The sequence below is a fragment of the Bos indicus genome, chromosome 10, assembly GCF_029378745.1.
Source record: "Bos indicus isolate NIAB-ARS_2022 breed Sahiwal x Tharparkar chromosome 10, NIAB-ARS_B.indTharparkar_mat_pri_1.0, whole genome shotgun sequence".
NCBI classification, from domain to species: domain Eukaryota; kingdom Metazoa; phylum Chordata; class Mammalia; order Artiodactyla; family Bovidae; genus Bos; species Bos indicus.
Genome location: NC_091769.1, coordinates 84,274,748 through 84,294,254, shown reverse-complemented (window position 1 = coordinate 84,294,254; position 19,507 = coordinate 84,274,748). Strand labels below are relative to the sequence as shown.

The 19,507-nt window shown below is 48.0% G+C and overlaps 1 protein-coding gene across 8 annotated transcripts in view; it reads right to left on the bottom strand.

Annotated features, from left to right (window-relative positions):
- Window positions 1–19,507, bottom strand: part of DCAF4 (DDB1 and CUL4 associated factor 4) — a 41,013-nt gene that overhangs the window by 7,854 nt on the left and 13,652 nt on the right. For 4 of the 8 annotated variants that reach the window (XR_011568991.1, XR_011568992.1, XM_070797815.1 and 1 more), the window contains exons 2-13: window positions 15,598–15,694; window positions 13,367–13,476; window positions 12,761–12,918; window positions 11,957–12,039; window positions 10,747–10,849; window positions 8,577–8,720; window positions 7,845–7,894; window positions 4,029–4,108; window positions 2,935–3,033; window positions 2,724–2,821; window positions 1,692–1,865; window positions 1,225–1,339 (exon numbers count right to left, since the gene is read on the bottom strand). Coding sequence is in view for 5 of the 8 variants with exons in the window: in XM_070797815.1 (XP_070653916.1) it covers window positions 1,225–1,339; window positions 1,692–1,865; window positions 2,724–2,821; window positions 2,935–3,033; window positions 4,029–4,108; window positions 7,845–7,894; window positions 8,577–8,720; window positions 10,747–10,849; window positions 11,957–12,039; window positions 12,761–12,918; window positions 13,367–13,476; window positions 15,598–15,686 (1,303 nt within the window). In the remaining 3 variants the exon portion in view is untranslated. Of the gene's footprint in view, window positions 1–1,140; window positions 1,340–1,691; window positions 1,866–2,723; window positions 2,822–2,934; window positions 3,034–4,028; window positions 4,109–7,844; window positions 7,895–8,576; window positions 8,721–10,746; window positions 10,850–11,956; window positions 12,040–12,760; window positions 12,936–13,366; window positions 13,997–15,593; window positions 15,695–19,507 lie in introns of those variants that run through there. The other 4 variants (XR_011568993.1, XM_070797817.1, XM_070797816.1 and 1 more) reach the window with 4 other exon arrangements.

Below are 19,507 nucleotides of genomic sequence, written 5' to 3'. Positions count from 1 at the left end.
GGTGACAAGGGCTGTTCAAGAGGGAGCCCAGCCCACCTGTTCTAGATGACATGCAGCTCATTTCCTTTTTATGAGATAGTAACCAGGACGATCTCTTTAATTTCATTACATCCCGGGGCAAACTGGGTGATAACTCTCTCCAAAACATTTTCTGGTTTAATGATTCAGTTCATAAGACTTTATAGTCTTCAGTATTCACAGGTCAGAGGAAAGAGACACCAGACACCACTGATTACAGCAGCCCGGACAGCCAGTATACGCTACTGGGGGAAAGGGCAGACCTCAGGCGTCACGGACTTCAGTGTGTGCTTCCGACCATCCGAGTTGACTCTATGACCTTGGGGGTGGGTCAGTTCGGGTCATGCAGTTCAAGGATTACTGCTGTCAGCCCACTCCCTACATCTGCTTCTCAACAAGGCTCGTATCTTTCCTATCATCCAGAACACAGAAACTCTTCTGCAGTGAAAACTTGTGGAAAATAGACTTAAGGAAGCTAACTGCTGGTGGTGTGGTAAGAGTAGTAAAAAATTCTAAGAAAGTTCTAGCGAAGTGATGCTTCTCAGCCACAAAAAGTTTCACAGCAGATAGGTACTTTCTGTAGGAATATTAGAAAATTTGAGATCTGTGAAGACTAAGAACATACACCTTAATGCCAAGGGCCTACTATTTCATTTGTGAAAGTGCTGAATAATTATATAATATAATCTGTGATCAACTCCTAACTCCTTTCAAGGGGGTTTGGTGCTCGAAAGCTCTGCTTCTATTCTACACATCATGGGATCACAGCGGTGGTGGTAAAGGGACCGGGCATTGGTTCCTTTACAATGACCTTCATCTCTGTTCTCAGCATCCTCTGGTAGAAGCATGAGTACAAAGAACAGGGGCTCAGGCTTTGCGACAGGACGGCCGCCCTGAATGCAGACCTGGTGAACAGACTTAACCCCCACACCCAGGTCTCCTAAGTTGCTGTGTTTTATTGCTCCTCACTGGCCTGTAACTGAAGTGACGTCTGCCCAGTGACATGGAGACAAAGGGCTATCCACATGCTGGGGGTTAAACTGTTGCTTACTGATGGCCAACTTTGCACCCCATCTTGACTCCCAGACCCCAAGTGTCCAAACCCCCCTTTATTCAGCTTGCCATAGAGTCATGTCTTCTCTGCTTTAGCTGCTGGGGGTCCTCAGGGTCAGGGTCAGTGGGATGGAACGCCTCGTCCCCAGCTACCTGCCACCATGATTCCTTCCTCCTCGTGCACGTGCAGGGGCAGGTGGGCATACTCGTTCACGTGCCCTTCGTACTGCCTGATGCACTTGGTGGTCCTCAGGTCCCACAGCTTGATCTGTGGGAAGAAGCACAGAGGCTGTCAGGAAGGGTCCATCCAGCACGTACTGGTGAGCCCCAGGCGTGAAAGCCAGCGGGGGCGAGGTGTCTCCACAGACCTCTTCAAGTGAGAAAATGTAAGGCGCCCGCTCTGAGTCTGAGAACCTATCAGAGGCACCAGGACAAGTGCCCCATCCCTTTAGACCAGATGGGGCTCCGAGTGGGCGGCAAAGCAGCTGCCCTGCACACCTGGCACCTCACCTGGTCTCCACATGCCTCTCCCCTGCCGCGGTCCGACACAGGAGCCTCTCCTGCCGAGCCCCTCCCCTGGCCCAGAGCAGCTCCGTGGCTGCAGTCAGCAGTACCCGTACCGTTCCGGCCATGTCGGACGCCATCAGGCACTGTTCTTCTTGGAGGATCTGCACAGAGGTCACTGCAGAGTCGTGGAACAGGCAGGTGGCCTTCCAGCCCTTGCCCTGATTTTGACAACGCAGATCAATGGCAAAGATTTCGCCAGAACGACAGCCGTTAAACAGCAAAGGAGCCTGTGGAGAGAAGGACTGTTTGGTACCTCCCTCCACGTCTGCGAAGAGTGAGTCCCCCAGAACACACCCCCTGTCTCCCTTCTCTGGATCAGAGGGATGGGTAGAGGCAGGCTGGTTAGGGTTCGAGCTTCAGTGGAGACGGAAGGGTTTCTTATCAAAGGTCAAGAACTGGACATCACGTGTCCCTCCAGTGTCCTCCCCGCTGGCTGCGACGGGCCCTTAAGGCCTCACCCTGAACCCCTCCCCTCCCGTGAAGTGAGGGTGTCCCATCCCCGCCCAGGTTATGAGTGAGAAAGTAGGTGATGAGAGTGGAGTAAAACAGACTAGAAATCCAGGGAAGACACGGGTCCCAAATAGAGTGGGAAGATGGCTGAAGAAACCAGAATGATGAGTTCTGTGCTTATTGCCAAAAGCAGGTCACCACATCTCTTCCACCCTTTGAAAGAAAGGTGGCATTTTCTATAGGTCGAGTCTTTGAAATGTAGTAAGGACCAGAATTTTAATTTTTAAATTTATCAAATGGGTAGCTTGCCAACTGCATATAAAACTGTTACAAACTGGGACATAATTTATACATTAAAATTTTTTTACTGTCCTGCTGGCTAATCTAAGTACTCAAGAACTAACACTTCATTGAAACTTTAGGAAGTTGCTGAAAGCCAGCTGAGCCAGGCCTTTCTAGATCGGCCAAATTTCATTCAGCACTGACTTATTCACCCATGAATCACTTCGGATGCCCTCTTTTTCCCTGTATATGAGAGAGGAGGACTAGATTTCACACAAGGGAATCCCATTCCAGCCTAGCACAAGGTCGCCTCTTGGGAAACTCTGAGTTAGGCCCTCCCCAGTGCAACCAACCGTGACAGCAAACTGCTGGGTCAAGACGTCACTGCTGGTCCCAAACGACTGCCGGTGTCCCGTCACCACGCTGGTCACCAGGACTCGCCGAGACAAGCCTGAGAGAGACGGAGACAGGGCGGACAATGTCCCTCTCGGTCCGGGGAGAGGAACTGTGGACTGGCGTTTCAGGTCTGTGCCCTCTCTCACTCTGGGCAGCTGGGTGGCTCACCTGTACTAAAGCAGTTGTTTGCCTGGATGTTCAGGGACCACGCGCAGGACCAGGCCCCGGGGATCCGGAAACTGCAGAGCATGCCAGGCCGGTCTCCTGCTGAGGGAACAGTGTTTCAAGTCCAGCTGTGTGATCTTAAGCAAACTTTCTGTTCATTTTTTAAAATTGATAAAACATACATTAAGGGCACAAATCATACTATACTCCTTAATGAGTTCTCTCAAAGTAAGTAGAGCTTTGTAACCACCACCCAGGTTACTAGAACATTCTAGTACCCTGATACTCTTCATGTTTCTTCCCAATTACTACCCTCCTCACTCCTCCCTAAAGGAAACCACTATCCTGACTTCTAAAAGCATCTCTTGGTTTTGTAAGGCAAATTCTGAACCTCTTTTTGCCTCAGTTTCCTCATCTGTAAAATGATGATACTATATCCTCCTGCTTCACAAACTGGCTGTATGATGAAACGCTAGGCACAAGGCTATGTGTGCATTAAATCACTTAATCTTCCATGTAACCCGAGGGGGCAGATATTTACTTTCCAGAGGTTAAGCAATCTCTTCAAGATGGTTAGGGGCAGAGCTGGGATTCATGTCAGGTCTACCTGAGAGGCCTGATCCTTGTCTCTGAACCTAATTCTCTGAAACTGAAAACTTCATATCCAGAATGCTGCCAGGCCGCCAGACTGCCTTCAGCCATACAGAATCTAAGTATCCCTGACAGCACCTTCCATACAGTAGGAGCTTAACAGATGCTCTCTTGGTGATCTGTATATAGGCAGCCTAAATAAATATTTTCATCTCCTATACTGGTTACACATGCTTTTAACTGTTCTGGCTGCTGAAAAGACCCAAAAGGAGGGGATAAGTGAAGATGTACACGCTTCCAGTACAAATCCTGGGTGGGGTTTAGGGAATCCTCCCAGGTGCTCTGCAGACTGTCCCCATCCTGCGAGCTCCCACTTGGACTCACCAGCCTGTGGTCCCCACCCGTCTTGTCCAAGCCATCACCACAGAGCTTATGCTGCTGCTGGCTGCAGCTTCTGGGAGGCAGAGGACAAAGATGTCCCCCAGCACCTCCTTATCCATCAGTACCTGCATGATTACTGACAAACAGCGACGTGGGGAGCAGGGTGGCACAGCCCGGAGTCTCTGCAATTCCCATGAGGCACAGCCTGGAAGAGCTGTTAAGGACAGTCAAGAACGAGTCTCCTCCAGGAGGAGAATGGGCATCAGCACTCTTCAAAAAAATCATCCACATTTAACAGGCTCCATGTTCCATATTTAGTTTTGGATATTTTAAAAGGAAAAAAATGTCACAGATACACTTAAAGGCCCCTTTTTAACTCCCCCACATAGAATTGCGACTCTAAAACAAGTCTGAGTTCTAGGCCTTAATATTTCTACTACACAGTATTTGTCCTTAAGCAATGTAAAGAAGCATTTGATTTTAAAATACATGTAAATGGCGTCACACACAATCTTCTACAACTGTTCAACGTACATTGTCTCCGAGACGTAATTGTGGTAGTGTTTGTAGCTCTGGTTCAACCACTTGCACCACAGAGCACCCCTTTGTATGAACAGACCACAGTTTATTTATCTGGGATCCTGCTGCTGAAGTGGGTTTTGCCCCCGCCCGCATCCTTTTTTCCTCTCTTCTTGTCCTTCTGTCTTCCACTCCCATGTATGGGAAGCTTCTCTTAAGAGTTTCTTACACCTGTGATAAGGATTTCACTTTACACTACAGTGTGCCACACACACACAAACATTTGAAACAGGAGTTCCGTAAAACAGTCACCCTTACTAAATAGGAAACCGGCATCTTCTAGCAGTTTTCCCCATTCTCCTCCTACACCAAAGCTTGGCTCTATCAGACCTTAAAAACTGTGTTTATCTGAATGGGTATAAATTACCTTTCAGTTCGCATTTCTCTGGCTACATCTGATAGTCCTCAGGCTTCCCTTCCTTTGAGCTGTCACTTTATGTCCTTTGCCTGCTTTTCTACTGGACCGTCTTCTGATGTGGTTCCTTTCCCTTCAGAGTTTCAATAGAAACCTGTGTTTATTCCCTACTTCCTCGCCTTTTACTCTTCAACCCACTGAAATCCAGGTCAGACCTTCATCTTTTCAGTGAGATGTTCTCCACCAAGGTCTCCAGTGAGCTCTTAATACCTAAACCCGATGAATGCCTTCCGGTCCTGCCCTGAGCCATGCAGCACAGTTTCTAATGGCACACTCCTTGGCTCCGTAAGCACTCCCCTGGCGTTCCATCCTTGGACCTTCTATCGCTAAGACACCCCAGCCTAGGCTCTAAAGCCTCGTAAACTCGTGTCTCTCCTCCACTCCTGCTCATCAGTTCACTCTCTCGCCACTACTCTGGGTCCTGCAGCAGCCTTCCACCCAAGGTCTCATCCTCACCAGTCAACCACCCTCACTGCCATTTGAGAAGTGAATCCATGACGACTGTTCTCCAGGGGCATCCCACAGCCCTGAGGATGTGGTTTTGCAAGGTCCTACCTAGCCAAAAACATCATGGCTACCAAGCCACTTACTGCTGTCCAATGTGCCAAGCTCGCTTCTCACTCTTCCTTCTAATGGGCGCTCTGTCCCCTCCTTCCCATGTGGGGATCACCTCCAGAAAGGCCACCCAATTCCTGTACTCTACAACTGCCCCATGGCCATCACTGCAGACTTGATCACCTGTTGAGGTGCCTAGTTCCTACCTTCCACAGGGGTTGCAGATGCTCAATAAATGATGGAATGAATATACAAACTTCATCGAAAAATGTACATCTGTGCCAAGCAGGCAATAGTCTTGACCACCTGCATGTGTGACGTGTGGGTATCATGTTGCCTTGGGTGGTAAGCCTCATGTTGAGTATCTCTAGTACACAGGCTGTTGAAATTATACATGAGAACCCTGATCTGGGCAGCTCAGTACTTTCTTAAATAAATTTCTTTTCCTTTTAGGTTTGTAGGGCAAGGATGGGAGAAAGTCCTTACCCATGTTATTATGGCTGAAACCCAGGTTACACTCAAACTCTGCACAGTACTTGCAAGGGCCAGTATCAAAGATTTAATCCTTTAATAGGCCACAGGTCAATGAAGAAACTAGTTAAGTGTAGAAAAAATTCAGTTGACCCTTCCGCCATTCCAGAGAAAAGAGCAGATGGCTGGTCTGAACCAGGTGTCATTTTTCTAAAGGGAGAAAGTTCAAGACCTTCAGTAAAAGCAGCAGGTGTGTAAAAGCCTGATTACCTGAAATGACCACCAGAGGGCAAGCTGCTGATCAAAGAGCAATAGACCCCAGTCATGAAACCCCACTACAGGCATGCTTTGTTTTATAATGCTTTGCTTTACTGCTCTTTGCAGATAGTGGACTTTTTAATATATTTTTAAAACAAATTGAGAATCCGTAACAACCTGACGTTGAGCAAGTCTACTACTGTTGCTATTTCCCCGATGGCATTTGTTCATTTTGTGTTTTTCTGTCACATTTTGGTAATTCTCACAACATTTCAGAATTTTTCGTTACTATTTTACGTTATAGTAATCTGTGATCAATGATCTTTGATGTCTATTGCAAAAAGATTGACTTGTCGTCAACAAGTCAAACTCAGATGATGATTAGCACTTTTAACAACAGTATTTCTAAGATAAGGTACGTTGTTGCTCAAATATAACGCTGCTGCACACTTACCAGGATAGTGTAAACAACTTTTATATGTACTGGGAAACCAAAAAATTCATGTGACTTGCTTTATTATGATATTCTTTTCGTTGCAGTGGTCTGGAACTGAACCTACACTCTCTCTGAGGTAGGCCTATAAATGAATTTTATCCTCACAAAGAGAAGCATGGAAAAATGCCATATTGTCTGAAGATCAGAAATGGGAGTGAGGTTCTTGTTTTGCCTTTTTAAAGGCTTGATCTCTTCTGCCCTCTGGTTAAGATCAAGACAGTAACAGGTGGTCCTATCACTACACAAACCCCACCAAACGAAAGCCACCTAAAACTTTCTACTTACAGAACACACACAGTTTGTCTTACATAAAATTTATAATCAGATCCTAATAAAACCCTTTGAAACAGAGTGTTGTGGAACAAATAAAAAAAAAACAAACCCCGCAAACCAAACTAACAGATTCCAATTGAGGCATCATTTGTTGAGGACCCATGACATGGCCAAGCACTGTGCTGAGTGTACTCACAGATGTTAACCAGTTAACCTGAGGACAGCTCTAAGTCAGGTAAAACAAGTGGTCACACAGTTTCAAGAGCTCATTTGTTATGGAAGTAAACCACAAGACTCATTAGCACGTGGCTTCGACTTTGGGTCCTTCTCTCCATGAAGGACACAATGGACAGCTGACCTCTGCACCATCAAGAGCCCCAGGGAGCCCAACTGCCCTGACTGGGCACTGTGTGCCCCTATAACCTGGGAAGGGAAGATGGAGACGAGAATGAAGAGTGCTCTGAAGAAGGCCTAGAGCCCACAGCCCCAGTGCACGTCCAGGGACACCCTTTCTGCTGTGCCCTCAGCCTCCCCGCCCTGCCTGCAAGGTTCCCCTTCCCTCTGTCTCAGGAGGACCTGGGGTCCCTTTTCACGGCTTTACTGTTCCTTTGCGCTTGGTTCCTCTGCTAAAGCACTGACTCTCGAGCCCAGGACTCTGTCTGATACGTGGTGCCATCAGCACAGTTTCAGCACTTCAACTACTTCTCTGTGCTCATGGGGATCCCTGTTTTCTAGCGGATGCGCCGCTCTTTCCTTCAGGGGAGACATGCCTGCAGAATGGCCCAGACCTCTGGACACTAAGACACCGAGACACAGTCTCACAAACCCCACAGGTGCCCAGGTCTACACCAGTGTGCAGCCCGCCCACCAAACCTCTTCAATGCCCAAAGATACAGAACGTGGGAATCCAGGTGATTCAGTGAGGCCCAGCACATGGCGTTCACCTGGTGAGGAAAGACAAGATGGGAAGACTGGTCTGACTGCCAACTTAGAATCAGACTCTTTCTTACAGAACACAGACACATGACTGCTTTCTTCAGGTCTCACTCCTTGAATAGGGGCTGGAACGAGCTTCTGAGGACAAGGAAGCTCCCTGCCCACTGCGTAGAACCTTGAGGGCAAGGGTAGGAAGCAACTCCTGGGCTGGGGTCCTTCATCATCAGCATGGGGGCCTCATAATGAGGCATCTGGTATCCCGTCCAGGGAGGGGATGGATTCTCTGCAACGGATCTCACTTAACCCAGAAACCATTTTCAAGCTGTGTCTGTCTTGTGGCCCAGGTCTCAACCGAAGAGGAAATCACAGCTTCTTACAGATGCCATCACCCCAAATCAATGTAAAGGCTGCCCGCTAGTCAGCAAGCAAGGCTCTTTACATTTATGTAAATTTCAGTGCTGGCTAGACTGGCTGGGAGATGGAACACAGGATGATGCAGTGGGAGGACCCTCTGCCCACCGTGGCGCACCTCCCAGGAGCTAAAACACAACGTTTTCCCTTGTGAAAATGAGGTAATGGAGCCCTGCCTCCTTCACCAAGCTCTCCTCTCCTCTGAGTGTGACCAACTACCACAGTGCCCTGGATCCAAAGGCAAAGCGGCTGCCAAGGCTATAGCGCAGGGCAGCATACCTTCCGGTTGGTGAAATAGAGGTTTTCGTGCATGTGCACCCTGAACGTGGGGGTCTTCAGGCCGTGCAGGCTGATGATGCCGTACTTTGAGCCCCCGACTTTGACATCGTTCACAGTGAAGAGCCGGTCACTGTTGGTATCCGCCTGGAGAGGGGAGGTGGACTGTGGGTGACTGCCCAGGCTGAGCCAGGTGGGCTGCCTAAGACCAACTGCCCAGTCCCCACGTTCTCTGTGCATTCCCACCAGGTGAGGGCTCCTGTCCATGAGGGAATGTGGAGTGACCTGACTTGCCCCTACGTGGTGTAGCCATCACCGGGCAAAACTAACAGATATCTAGTCTCACAACTCAGAGGCAAAAACGGCAGTGAGGGGCACGGCCAGCAAGTCTGACTTCACTCAACTGGGTGTGGGAGAGTCCTAACGTCCACCCAGAGGACTGCTCAGATGAGCCTCATGGTGACACAGCACGTGGCCATCATGCAGGCCACACAGCAATGTGGGGAATGCTAGTTATAACTGGCAAGGGCTAAAAGATTCCTATTACACAGCTACTGTGATTACCACCGCAGGAGACCCCAGTTCGATTCCTGGGTCAGGAAGATCTGCTAGAGAAGGGAAAGGCTACCCCCTCCAGTATTCTCAGGCTTCCCCTGTGGCTCAGCTGGTAAAGAATCCGCCTGAAATGTGGGAGATCTGGGTTTGATCCTTAAGTTGGGAAGATCCCCTGGAGAAGGGAAAGGCTACCCACTCCAGTATTGTGGCCTGGAGAATGCCATGGACTGTACAGTCCATGGGGTGGCAAAGAGTCGGACATGACTGAGCGGCTTTCACTTCACTATGATTACCACCAAGTAAAAAAAGGCACTGCGTGGGGAAAAAAATTGTAATAAAAAGATGGCACTGGGATGTGGGCTATTTTTAAGCTTTTCTTTTCTCATTTAAAAGATGTGGTTAATTACTTCAAAGCAAAACCTTTATATGTGTGTTTTTAATATATATGTATAAATATACACATATACACACTGGTTTGGATGCTGGTGAAAACACACTCCCTTTGCGAGTTCACTCGGCAAGAACAAGTATGTTCCTGAAGAATCATTTCCATGGCTAGCGTCAGATTGAGCACCTGATCCCTGGGTGACAAACTGCCCTTCCCACCCCTCTGGTCACACCCGCCATCCAGGCGGGGAGGGACCTGCAGGCACCAGCACCGCAGTGTGAGGACCGAGGGCCCAGGCCGTGCTAAAGCGGCAGGCGCACAGCGACCTCTACTGTCCCCGCCCGGTCTACTGGAGGGAAGGGGCTCCGGAGGGGAACCCACCACCAGAAAGGATTCTGCTCGACTGAGGTCAAACGGTAGCCCAAACACAGGAGAGAATGTGAGTCCTGGCCCCCAACACACCTTACGCAGAAGGGTTCTGCTGCCGAGGTCTCCTGGGGCCGGACCTCAATGGCCAATTCCATCGCCTCAGCCTCCCATCCTACCAGTAGACCACTGAGGTTCTCTCACTCTCCTTGACTGGCCCTCTGCCTCCCAGAAGGCCTCCAGGGGTTGCCAGTCTAGCTCAGTGGTCTGACTCCTTCCGTCTGTGGTGGACACTCTGATCCTCTGCCAGCATTTCTCTGGCCCCTGGCTTCTGGTTTGGGTCTAACCAGAAGTGGGAACTTTCTGTTCCCCAGAAATGATGCAATGGATGAGGAAACGGAGGTGTGCTGGATGAGCAGGCCCTGCTAATGAAGTCAGGGACAAAGCAAGAGACGAATACGCCATTGCTTCTGAAGGACGCTGGAACTTCAGGTTTGGCCACCAAACCCTGTCCAGCACGGAAAGGACTAGAGGCCCCTGGTCCACTGTGTGCTTTCTCGCCTGTGTACACAACATACCCAGTGGAAAGTTACTTAGTGATGGTTCTCTGTTGGCATGTGCGGACTGTGGCTTTAATGAATGTCAAGTGACACAGCTGTAGTGGGGCTGACAACGGTCACAGCACAGCCTGTCTCGCCAGCTTGGCATCTGCCGCTGGTAGCTGCTTGTTAGAACCGTAATACCTGATTTCAAGGCTAGAGGCTTCTATGCGGTCAGGCTTGATGGAAAGCAAAGCGAAGCCACAAATGGCCCAGGGGACGGCCACTACACCCCGGCACCCGCGGACGGCTCCCTTGCACTCACCATTATCAGGTTAAACTGGTCACTTGCCAAAGCGGAGGGATCCGAGCTCTGAATTTGGACCTTTTTCCTCTGCATGCAGCTCACTCGCAGCTCGTGGGCTAAACTGCAGAGGAGAAGGAGAGCAGCATGGGAGGGTGGACGCCGCAGGTAGGTATCCATGAAGAAGACGCAGGGCTTCTGCTCTGTCCCCCACCCAGAAGACCATCTTTGTGGGTCAGTTCTCTCTCTGTGTTAAATCTCAGCAGTGGAGCTGAACAAGGCTCCAAGGAAGCTCGATTTAAGAATCTTAGGAAAACGACAGCAAAGAAATGGCTGGCTCACTCATGGTGTCAAAGAAGGGCACACTAGAAAGATTGGTTTTGGATCATCTAGCGCAACTCTTTCTCTCGGGATGAAGAGCGTGTGACCGAACGGAACAACCTGCGGCAGGGCACACAGTTCCCGTGCAGCCGCCCATCCGACTGGCTCCTTTCCTCTTCACCAAGGACTGAGCATGTCTTCAGGTGAAGAACTAGACCTTTAACTCTTTTCCCACCTGCCCTGGCTGACACTGTCTGTAGGGCCGGCCTTCCGGGGAGGGGCCTCCCCAAGGGAGCCACCCCACTCATGTTGTTCTTCCCGGCCCAGCTGTAGCAGGAAGCAGAACGCAGGGGCTAGGAGCTCAGGCTTGGGGTCAGATGGATGGTCGGTCCCCTTTCTACTTTTACCCTGAACAAATCATTCCACTCTGAGTCTCAGTCTCTTCGTTTGGAAGCTGGGGGAAGGGTCAACCTACCTCACAGGTCTTTAGTTAGAACTGTAGACATCACAAGTGTTTGAAATTTAGTACATACCCATTTAACGTGCCATTTTTGCTGACAACTCGTTAGAAGGAGAAAAGGAGGCAGAAGTCTGATGGAATGAAGTTAAAGGACCTTCTACTTAACTAGAAACAAACTACAGGTAATGAAGAGGAAACACCTTGAGAAATTCCTGCCCAGTTTCTCTGCCTGGATGCGTTCCCCGCTCTCCCTGGCTCTAGAGGGGAGGTGATGCTCCCAGGGCTGACTTCAGCAGCGGAAGGCAGGCTGTGGGCTGAAGCGCCTCCTCTGTGAAGGTTCCTCAAAGAGCAGCTACGCACGCTATGCCCACTTAATTCTTGGACCATGGAAATAAAAAAATACGAAAAGAACACTGATGAAGAAAACATAACCATGAGGCATTATCTTACCGGCAGTAACTGGTGGCGTTGAGAAAACCCAGCTTGCTTTTCTGGAGTAAGGAAGATGCATTAAATCCCAACCTGGCTATTTTCTAAATTAAAGAGAGAAAGATGCAATGAAGTTTTCTGTTATTGTATAATGGATTCTGTTTTTAGGATGTGATGAAGAAACAGGTACTAAGTTGACAGAAATTACATGCACAAAAATCTGATCCTCTGCTGTGCTAGTCTCCTCTCCTTGGAAAGAGAAAAAGCCTATCACAAGAAAGTATGTGAGAGCTACAAAGTCTGCTCGGCACCCCTCTCTCCAAGGGCCCTGTCAACTTAAACCTGCGATGAGGCCGCTGAGCTAGCGAGTGCAGGAATGGCCTGGCCACTCGGGTCTGCATCGTGCTTTCCGTTTGAGCTACCATGACGGTGGGGCCTGGATTTTCCACTCCACTACTCCTGTGATCACTGAGATATCCTGGTGTCTCATTCCCAGAAGGGGTCCTGGAGACCCTCCTATACAAACCACATGTTCTGGTTTTCCATTGAAAAGATACAGTCACAGAGGCTGTATCAGGTTGCTAACCAAGAACCTCCAGGGGAGGAACAGAGAGTCAGGATTACTGATGAAACCCAGCGAATGAGAAAAGGTGGTGGTGGTGGGAGGAGTATCTTGCCGCTTCCTATTCTCTTCATCAGGTCCCCTTCAGGGAAGTGTGCTACACCGAGTCTTATGGGGGGTGTTTCACTGCCGCCTCCTTGTGGCAGTGGGTGGACGCTGGCAGGAGTGGCGGGGACGGGCAGCCCCTGGGGTGCGGCACCTACCTTTCCCTGCTGCTCCTCTTCCTCTAGCAGCCTCAGCCTCTTGCGCTCCATTTCCTTCTGCCGGATACTCTCCTTTGTGAGCGGGTTGCAGTTGTTATGGCCAGGCAGCAAGCGGAAGTAGCGCTTCTTTTCAGGATCAAAGTAATAACCTGGTAGATCTTACATCAAAAGAGATCTTACATCAAAAGAAATAAAATTCAACTTAAAACTCCATGAACTTAGCCACCCAACGGAGAGCCCAGGGGCCTGTCCACCACCCCTCCCGTTGCCGGTCCTTCCCGAGGGACAGCAGGTGGACGAGCATTGCCAGTCTCCACCCTGGGCCCCAGTTCAGCCCTGCGGGGAGCCGTTTGCCTCAGGATCTCGGTTCTTAACACACTCGGCTCCTCCCATGAGTGTTTCAACTTGCTCCCAGGATTTCCTCTGAGTCAGGAATGGGCTAATGACACACCTAGAGTGTACCACACACAAGTGAAGACACACGGGGCTGAGGAGAAGGACAGCCAGAACAGACAGAACCAGATGACAAGGGATGACTAGGTTTCATCTAGTCATCTTTCCCCGCAGGCAGGCCCCAGAGGAGCCCTGTCCGGCAGGCGGCCTTACCTGGCACAGAAGAGCTGCCAGCTGTGCTGGAGGTCGAGGGGGCCTCACCATGGCCATCGCTGGAACCCTGCGGGCTCTGCTGCGCCCCTGCGTCCTTCCTGCAAGAGTAACTTGCGGCCAGTGAGTCCCAGTCATTCTCTGACCGTGGGGTCCTGCAGTTCCACAGCCTTCACATTCCCAACCCTCGATTACTTGGGAGGCACTGACCCTTCTCTTCCTTGGAAGCAGTTTACCTACTGCCAATATTCCAAAGTCAGGGCAAGGTTTTGGCTTTTCACCCTTTACAGGATGCAGGTCACAGTACTTCCCCTTTTGTATCTCCTCCTTTGAGCATTTTCTGAGGTCTTTTGGAATTTTCCAGATGAAAATGAGAACAGAACTCTTGGCCAATAAGAATTTTACCAGCTGGGCTCATCTGTCAACTCAAGAGTAGCTACAAGGCCAGGTGAATTCAAGTCTTTACTGGATTCAGCAGTACAAAGAATTTACATTTTACTTGGCTACCCAAGCCTACGGTTGGAGAAACTGGGGTTCGGGCACAGAGGTGATTTCCTCAACAACACTGGGACAGACCCATGGTTTAAAGACTCATTCTGCAAAGGTACAAGCAGCTCCTGTGGCAATTACAGGCTGAAGGATAGAACAAAAGACCTAATTTTAGAATTCTGATAAAGTCCAAAATTATGAACTTTCCCTACCCTAGCCTATAACACTGAAAGGAATACAAACTGCAAAAAAAGCGTAAAAAAAAAAAATCAAATAACTTTCTTTTTGCCCAGAAATACAATACAGTTTCAGAGAATATTATTTATTCTCCCTTTTTATGGCCCAGAGCTTCCCGAGGCAGTTCATCTGTTATCAGCAGAGAGAGAGAGAGGGATTAAGTGTCATGACAGATGTCTACATTTCTAGTCCAAGGACTGCTGTTCCCTTCTTTCCATGTGGAGTGCAGAGGATTGCTGTCCTGCATGTTTCCATGCGACTCTGCCAGGCTGAGTCAAGGTACTCTTCTTACACAGACCACATTCTGGTGCATGTTGTGCTCTTGGGGGAAGGCCTGGGGCCCATGGTTCTCCTTATACAACGTATCAGCACTGGGTACTATCCTGATCTTTCTACAACACGGGTCAAGTTTGGGATTTCAGCTCAGAGTCCCTATTAGCTTGAACCAGGTGAGGCCTGCCCATACAGGAGGCCTGCTCAGAGCCAGGGATCCTCATGGGGCTTTGCATACACTACTGTGACCCTCGCCAGAGAAGCACTGTATACGAAGAGTGACTCAGGGTGGCCAAGTAGCTTGCCCGATTTCACACGGGAAAAATGCAGAGCGTCAAACCCAGATATCCTAACACCCTTGTTCCTTCCACACAAATGTGATGCCTTTTTAAAACTTAAATTTTATGGTTTTTTTTTACTCTTTGAGTTAATCTATTCTAGAGAAGCATACTGGCATTCGACAGCTTCTGATTCTATAATTAGAAATTTGTCCATTTTAAAAGGAGATCTGGAGAGTGGAAGAGTTCTGAAATTGGCATATAGGTCTCCTTTGGTGAGGAATGGGCTGTAGAGACCTCCTAGGGCCAGAAGTCAGGTCAGCAGCCCTGAACTGTGAGGAGGTATCCTCTCCTGGGGTGGGGTGGGGTGAATCATGTCCTGAGACTAGACTGTTTGTACTTCATTCATGCAGAAAAACAAGTGTGGAAAATGTTTATTATAGGGATTCCACCTAAGTTTACGCTGTTTTATTTTCTAAGCTGGGTGGTAGGTACATGATATTCACTGTATTATTCTTTATACCTTTCTGTATTCATTAAATATTAGCTATTATATATTACATAGCCTTCCTTGGGATTTAGGCTGAATTAATGAAATTAGGTTTCTAGAAAGCTATTTTCAAGGCTGAAAAAAAAAGAGAGAGAGAGAGAAAAAAGGTTCAAAAAATGGAGAAACAGCTCCTCAGTTATACCAGACAGTGTTTAAGCCTGTGGCTAGGGCTCTGGCCACAGGTCATGGTCACACGGAAGAGGAAGATGAGTGTGGCCATCTCCTCACTACTCAAAGTGTGGCGGATGGGCTGGTCCTCGGCAGAGACACCCCCGTGGGAGCGTGGGAGACGCGTAGACTAGTCAGCCCCCCTCAGATGCTGCACTTGGTCGAGACCCTTAGGGAGTTATGTGCATGTCAGCGTGCTGGCCATGCTGGGAAGACACTGGGCGACCGACAGCACTTGCCTCTCGTTAGAGCCATGTTGTCTGAACCAAGCGCTGTGTCGGTGGCCCCTTCTCCTGTGCCTTCTACTCTTCCAGCTGCTTTGATGCATTTCAGCTCCTAAAAGACAGAAAGAAGAAACAAAAAGAAATTACATGCAAACGCACGTGCGCACATCTTTCTCTTCTGTTTGCTTTTGACAGTTCAGTTCCTTCACGTACAGAACTGGGAAAGCCGTCACTAAGCCTTACCTAGAGAAGGCCTGCCACGAGGTGGACGCACGGATAAAACCCAGCGCCCGTAGCCACTGTCTGCCTGCAGCCTCTTACCTCACGACAGACACCTGGCCTGCCAATCCGCCAGCCTCCACTCCCCGGGTCACTGTGTGACGTGTGGACAGACTCTCACAATTACTTTTCGACTGAGGTCTGAGCCTGCCTTGAGAACCTTCTTCAGCTAGTCTTTTCCCTACCAGATTAACACCAGAGCTATATAATAATTATTCTTTCAATCCACACACACCCCTGATTCATACAGAACAGTTAATAGTGAATACTTTCTCTTCCTCAGTATCGAGCAGGAAAAACTGTGAACAAATTAAACAGGGCCAGTGCCTGTGACGTCTCGATGTGCTTTAGAGACTGTTTTAGCTTCCTGAAGTACATTAACTAAAGGCAAGGGCGTGCCTTTGTTGAAATGACGACACTGATGTTGCCATAACTATTTCAAGTGGCTTTTTCAAATCTTACCTTGTATAGCCTGAATTTATCACTTAGTTGTCAAAATGTCACAAGTTTTAACATTGGGAATCACACTAGGAATTCTTAAGAGACTGAACTGTAGTATGGAGGCCAGTTGCTGCGAGATTCATGCTTTCCCAACACCTGGTTGGGATTCCTTTCCCACTCACTGGAGACACCGTGACATCCGACTGAATGTACTTTATAAACGTAATTAAATGCCACGACAAAAATTGGAAAAATATTTCTAGGGCTGAAATACAACCAAAGAACAGATTAGAAAACCTACCTGCCTTTGTACAGGAGACAGGAATCAAGACCATTCCCATGGAACAGAAATGCAAAGAAGCAAAATGGCTGTCTGAGGAGGCCTTACAAATAGCTGTGAAAAGAAGAGAAGTGAAAAGCAAAGGAGAAAAGGAAAGATATACCCATTTGAATGCATAGTTCCAAAGAATAGCAAGGAGAGATAAGAAAGCCTTCCTCAGTGATCAATGCAAAGAAATAGAGGAAAACAATAGAATGGGAAAGACTAGAGATCTCTTCAAGAAAATTAGAGATACCAAGGGAACATGTCATGCAAAGATGGGCTCGATAAAGGACAGAAATGGTATGGACCTAACAGAAGCAGAAGATATTAAGAAGAGGTGGCAAGAATACACAGAAGAACTGTACAAAAAAGATCTTCATGACCCAGATAATCGTGTGATCACTCACACTCACCTAGAGCCAGACATCCTGGAATGTGAAGTCAAATGGGCCTTAGAAAGCATCACTACGAACAAAGCTAGTGGAGGTAATGGAATTCCAGTTGAGCTATTTCAAATCCTAAAAGATGATGCTGTGAAAGTGCTGCACTCAATATGTCAGTATTGGAAAACTCAGCAGTGGCCACAGGACTGGAAAAGGTCAGTTTTCACTCCAATCCCAAAGAAAGGCAATGCCAAAAAATGTTAAAACTACTGCACAATTGCACTCATCTCACATGCTAGTAAAGTAATGCTCAAAATTCTCCAAGCCAGGCTTCAGCAATATGTGAACCGTGAACTTCCTGATGTTCAAGCTGGTTTTAGAAAAGGCAGAGGAACCAGAGATCAAATTGCCAACATCTGCTGGATCATGGAAAAAGCAAGAGAGTTCCAGAAAAACATCTATTTCTGCTTTATTGACTATGCCAAAGCCTTTGACTGTGTGGATCACAATAAACTGTAGAAAATTCTGAAAGAGATGGGAATACCAGACCACCTGACCTGCCTCTTGAGAAACTTGTATGCAGGTCAGGAAGCAACAGTTAGAACTGGACATGGAACAACAGACTGGTTCCAAATAGGAAAAGGAGTACCTCAAGGCTATATATTGTCACCCTGCTTATTTAACTTATATGCAGAGTACATCATGAGAAATGCTGGGCTGGAAGAAGCACAAGCTGGAATCAAGACTGCTGGGAGAAACACCAATAACCTCAGATATGCAGATGATACCACCCTTATGGCAGAAAATGAAGAACTAAAGAGCCTCTTGATGAAAGTGAAAGAGGAGAGTGAAAAAGCTGGCTTAAAGCTAAGATCATGGCATCTGGTCCCATCACTTCATGGCAAATAGATGGGAAACAGTGGAAACAGTGGCTGACTTTATTTCTGGGGGCTCCAAAATCACTGCAGATGATGATTGCAGCCATGAAATTAAAAGACGCTTACTCCTTGGAAGCAAAGTTATGACCAACCTAGACAGCATATTTAAAAGCAGAGACGTTACTTTGTCAACAAAGGTCCATCTAGTCAAGGCCATGGTTTTTCTAGTAGTCATGTATGGATGTGAGATTTGGACTATAAAGCTGAGAGCCGAAGAATTGACGGTGTTGAACTGTGTGGTGTTGGAGAAGACTCTTGAGAGTCCCTTGGACTGCAAGGAGATTCAACCAGTCCATCCTAAAGGAGATCAGTCCTGGGTGTTCATTGGAAAGACTGATGTTGAAGCTGAAACTCCAGTACTTTGGCCACCTGATGCGAAGAACTAACTCATTTGAAAAGACCTTGATGCTGGGAAAGATTGACGGCAGGAGGAGAAGGGGACGACAGAGGATGAGATGGTTGGATGGCATCACCAACTCAACGGACATGGGTTTGGGTGAACTCTGGCAGTTGGTGATAGACAGGGAGCCCTGGCGTGGTTCGGTTCATGGGGTCGCAAAGAGTCGGACACAACTGAGCGACTGAACTGAACTGAACTTGCCTTTATTCCCCAACTTCTACTTTTGAGTAGGGAGTGCCTTGCCTGTTAGCATCAAACAAAGCACTGCAAGTCCAGACCTATGTTCCAGAATTCACTATTTATCCAAAGACTCTGTGTCAACCTATGATTGTGAGTTGGGGTTAATTCGATACAAATGAACAAAAATTAAGTGAGTATAGTACTTAAACATTTCATGAATTCTGTAACAAAGTCCTTGATTTGCTTCCTTTCAGTCTGCTTCCCATAGAGTCACTGCACAATTTGGATTAGTTTAACCAGCCACTCTGTAGTCCTGTGCCAGAAAGCATATGCACCACTAAAGCACATCATACAACCATGCCGACTTGGAGCCATCACAAATGTTTCACTTTCATCCTCTGCTGGGACATCATAAACTGACCTAGTTTTATTTACTCCTAGTTTGGTTCACTGCTGACAATACGGAGCATTATCACTCTCCTAAAATCCTTTCCACTTCCTTCTAGTCACCGTTAGTACATAGCACAGCTCCCTACTTCACCCAGAAGACAGACGTTACCAGCATGAATACCCCAACTTCTTTCTCATCCCCTGCACAAATGTCTGCCTTTACTAATTCCTATCATCTCCCCTCCTGTCTAGGAGAAACACGTGGCCCTGTGCCTTTTCCAGGCCAACCCATCCCTCCTGACAGTTTCCTTCTCAAACATTGCCAACATCTGTTCTCATATGTTTAATCAATTTCCCACTTTCCTCATCTCAGCGTATAAACATGCTCCGGCTTTTCATTTGTATGTGCTCCACCTCCAATCCAAAAGGAACAAAAGTGTTCTGGAAGCACAATCTGTATGTACACACCCTACTTCTTTATTTTCCAATCATTCCCCAATGCAGTCAGGCCCCCTCTATCCTCACCCTTCTGCTAAAATGCTCTTACTGAGGTGTGAACTAATGATCACCTACCTGCCAATGTTAGTGGTCT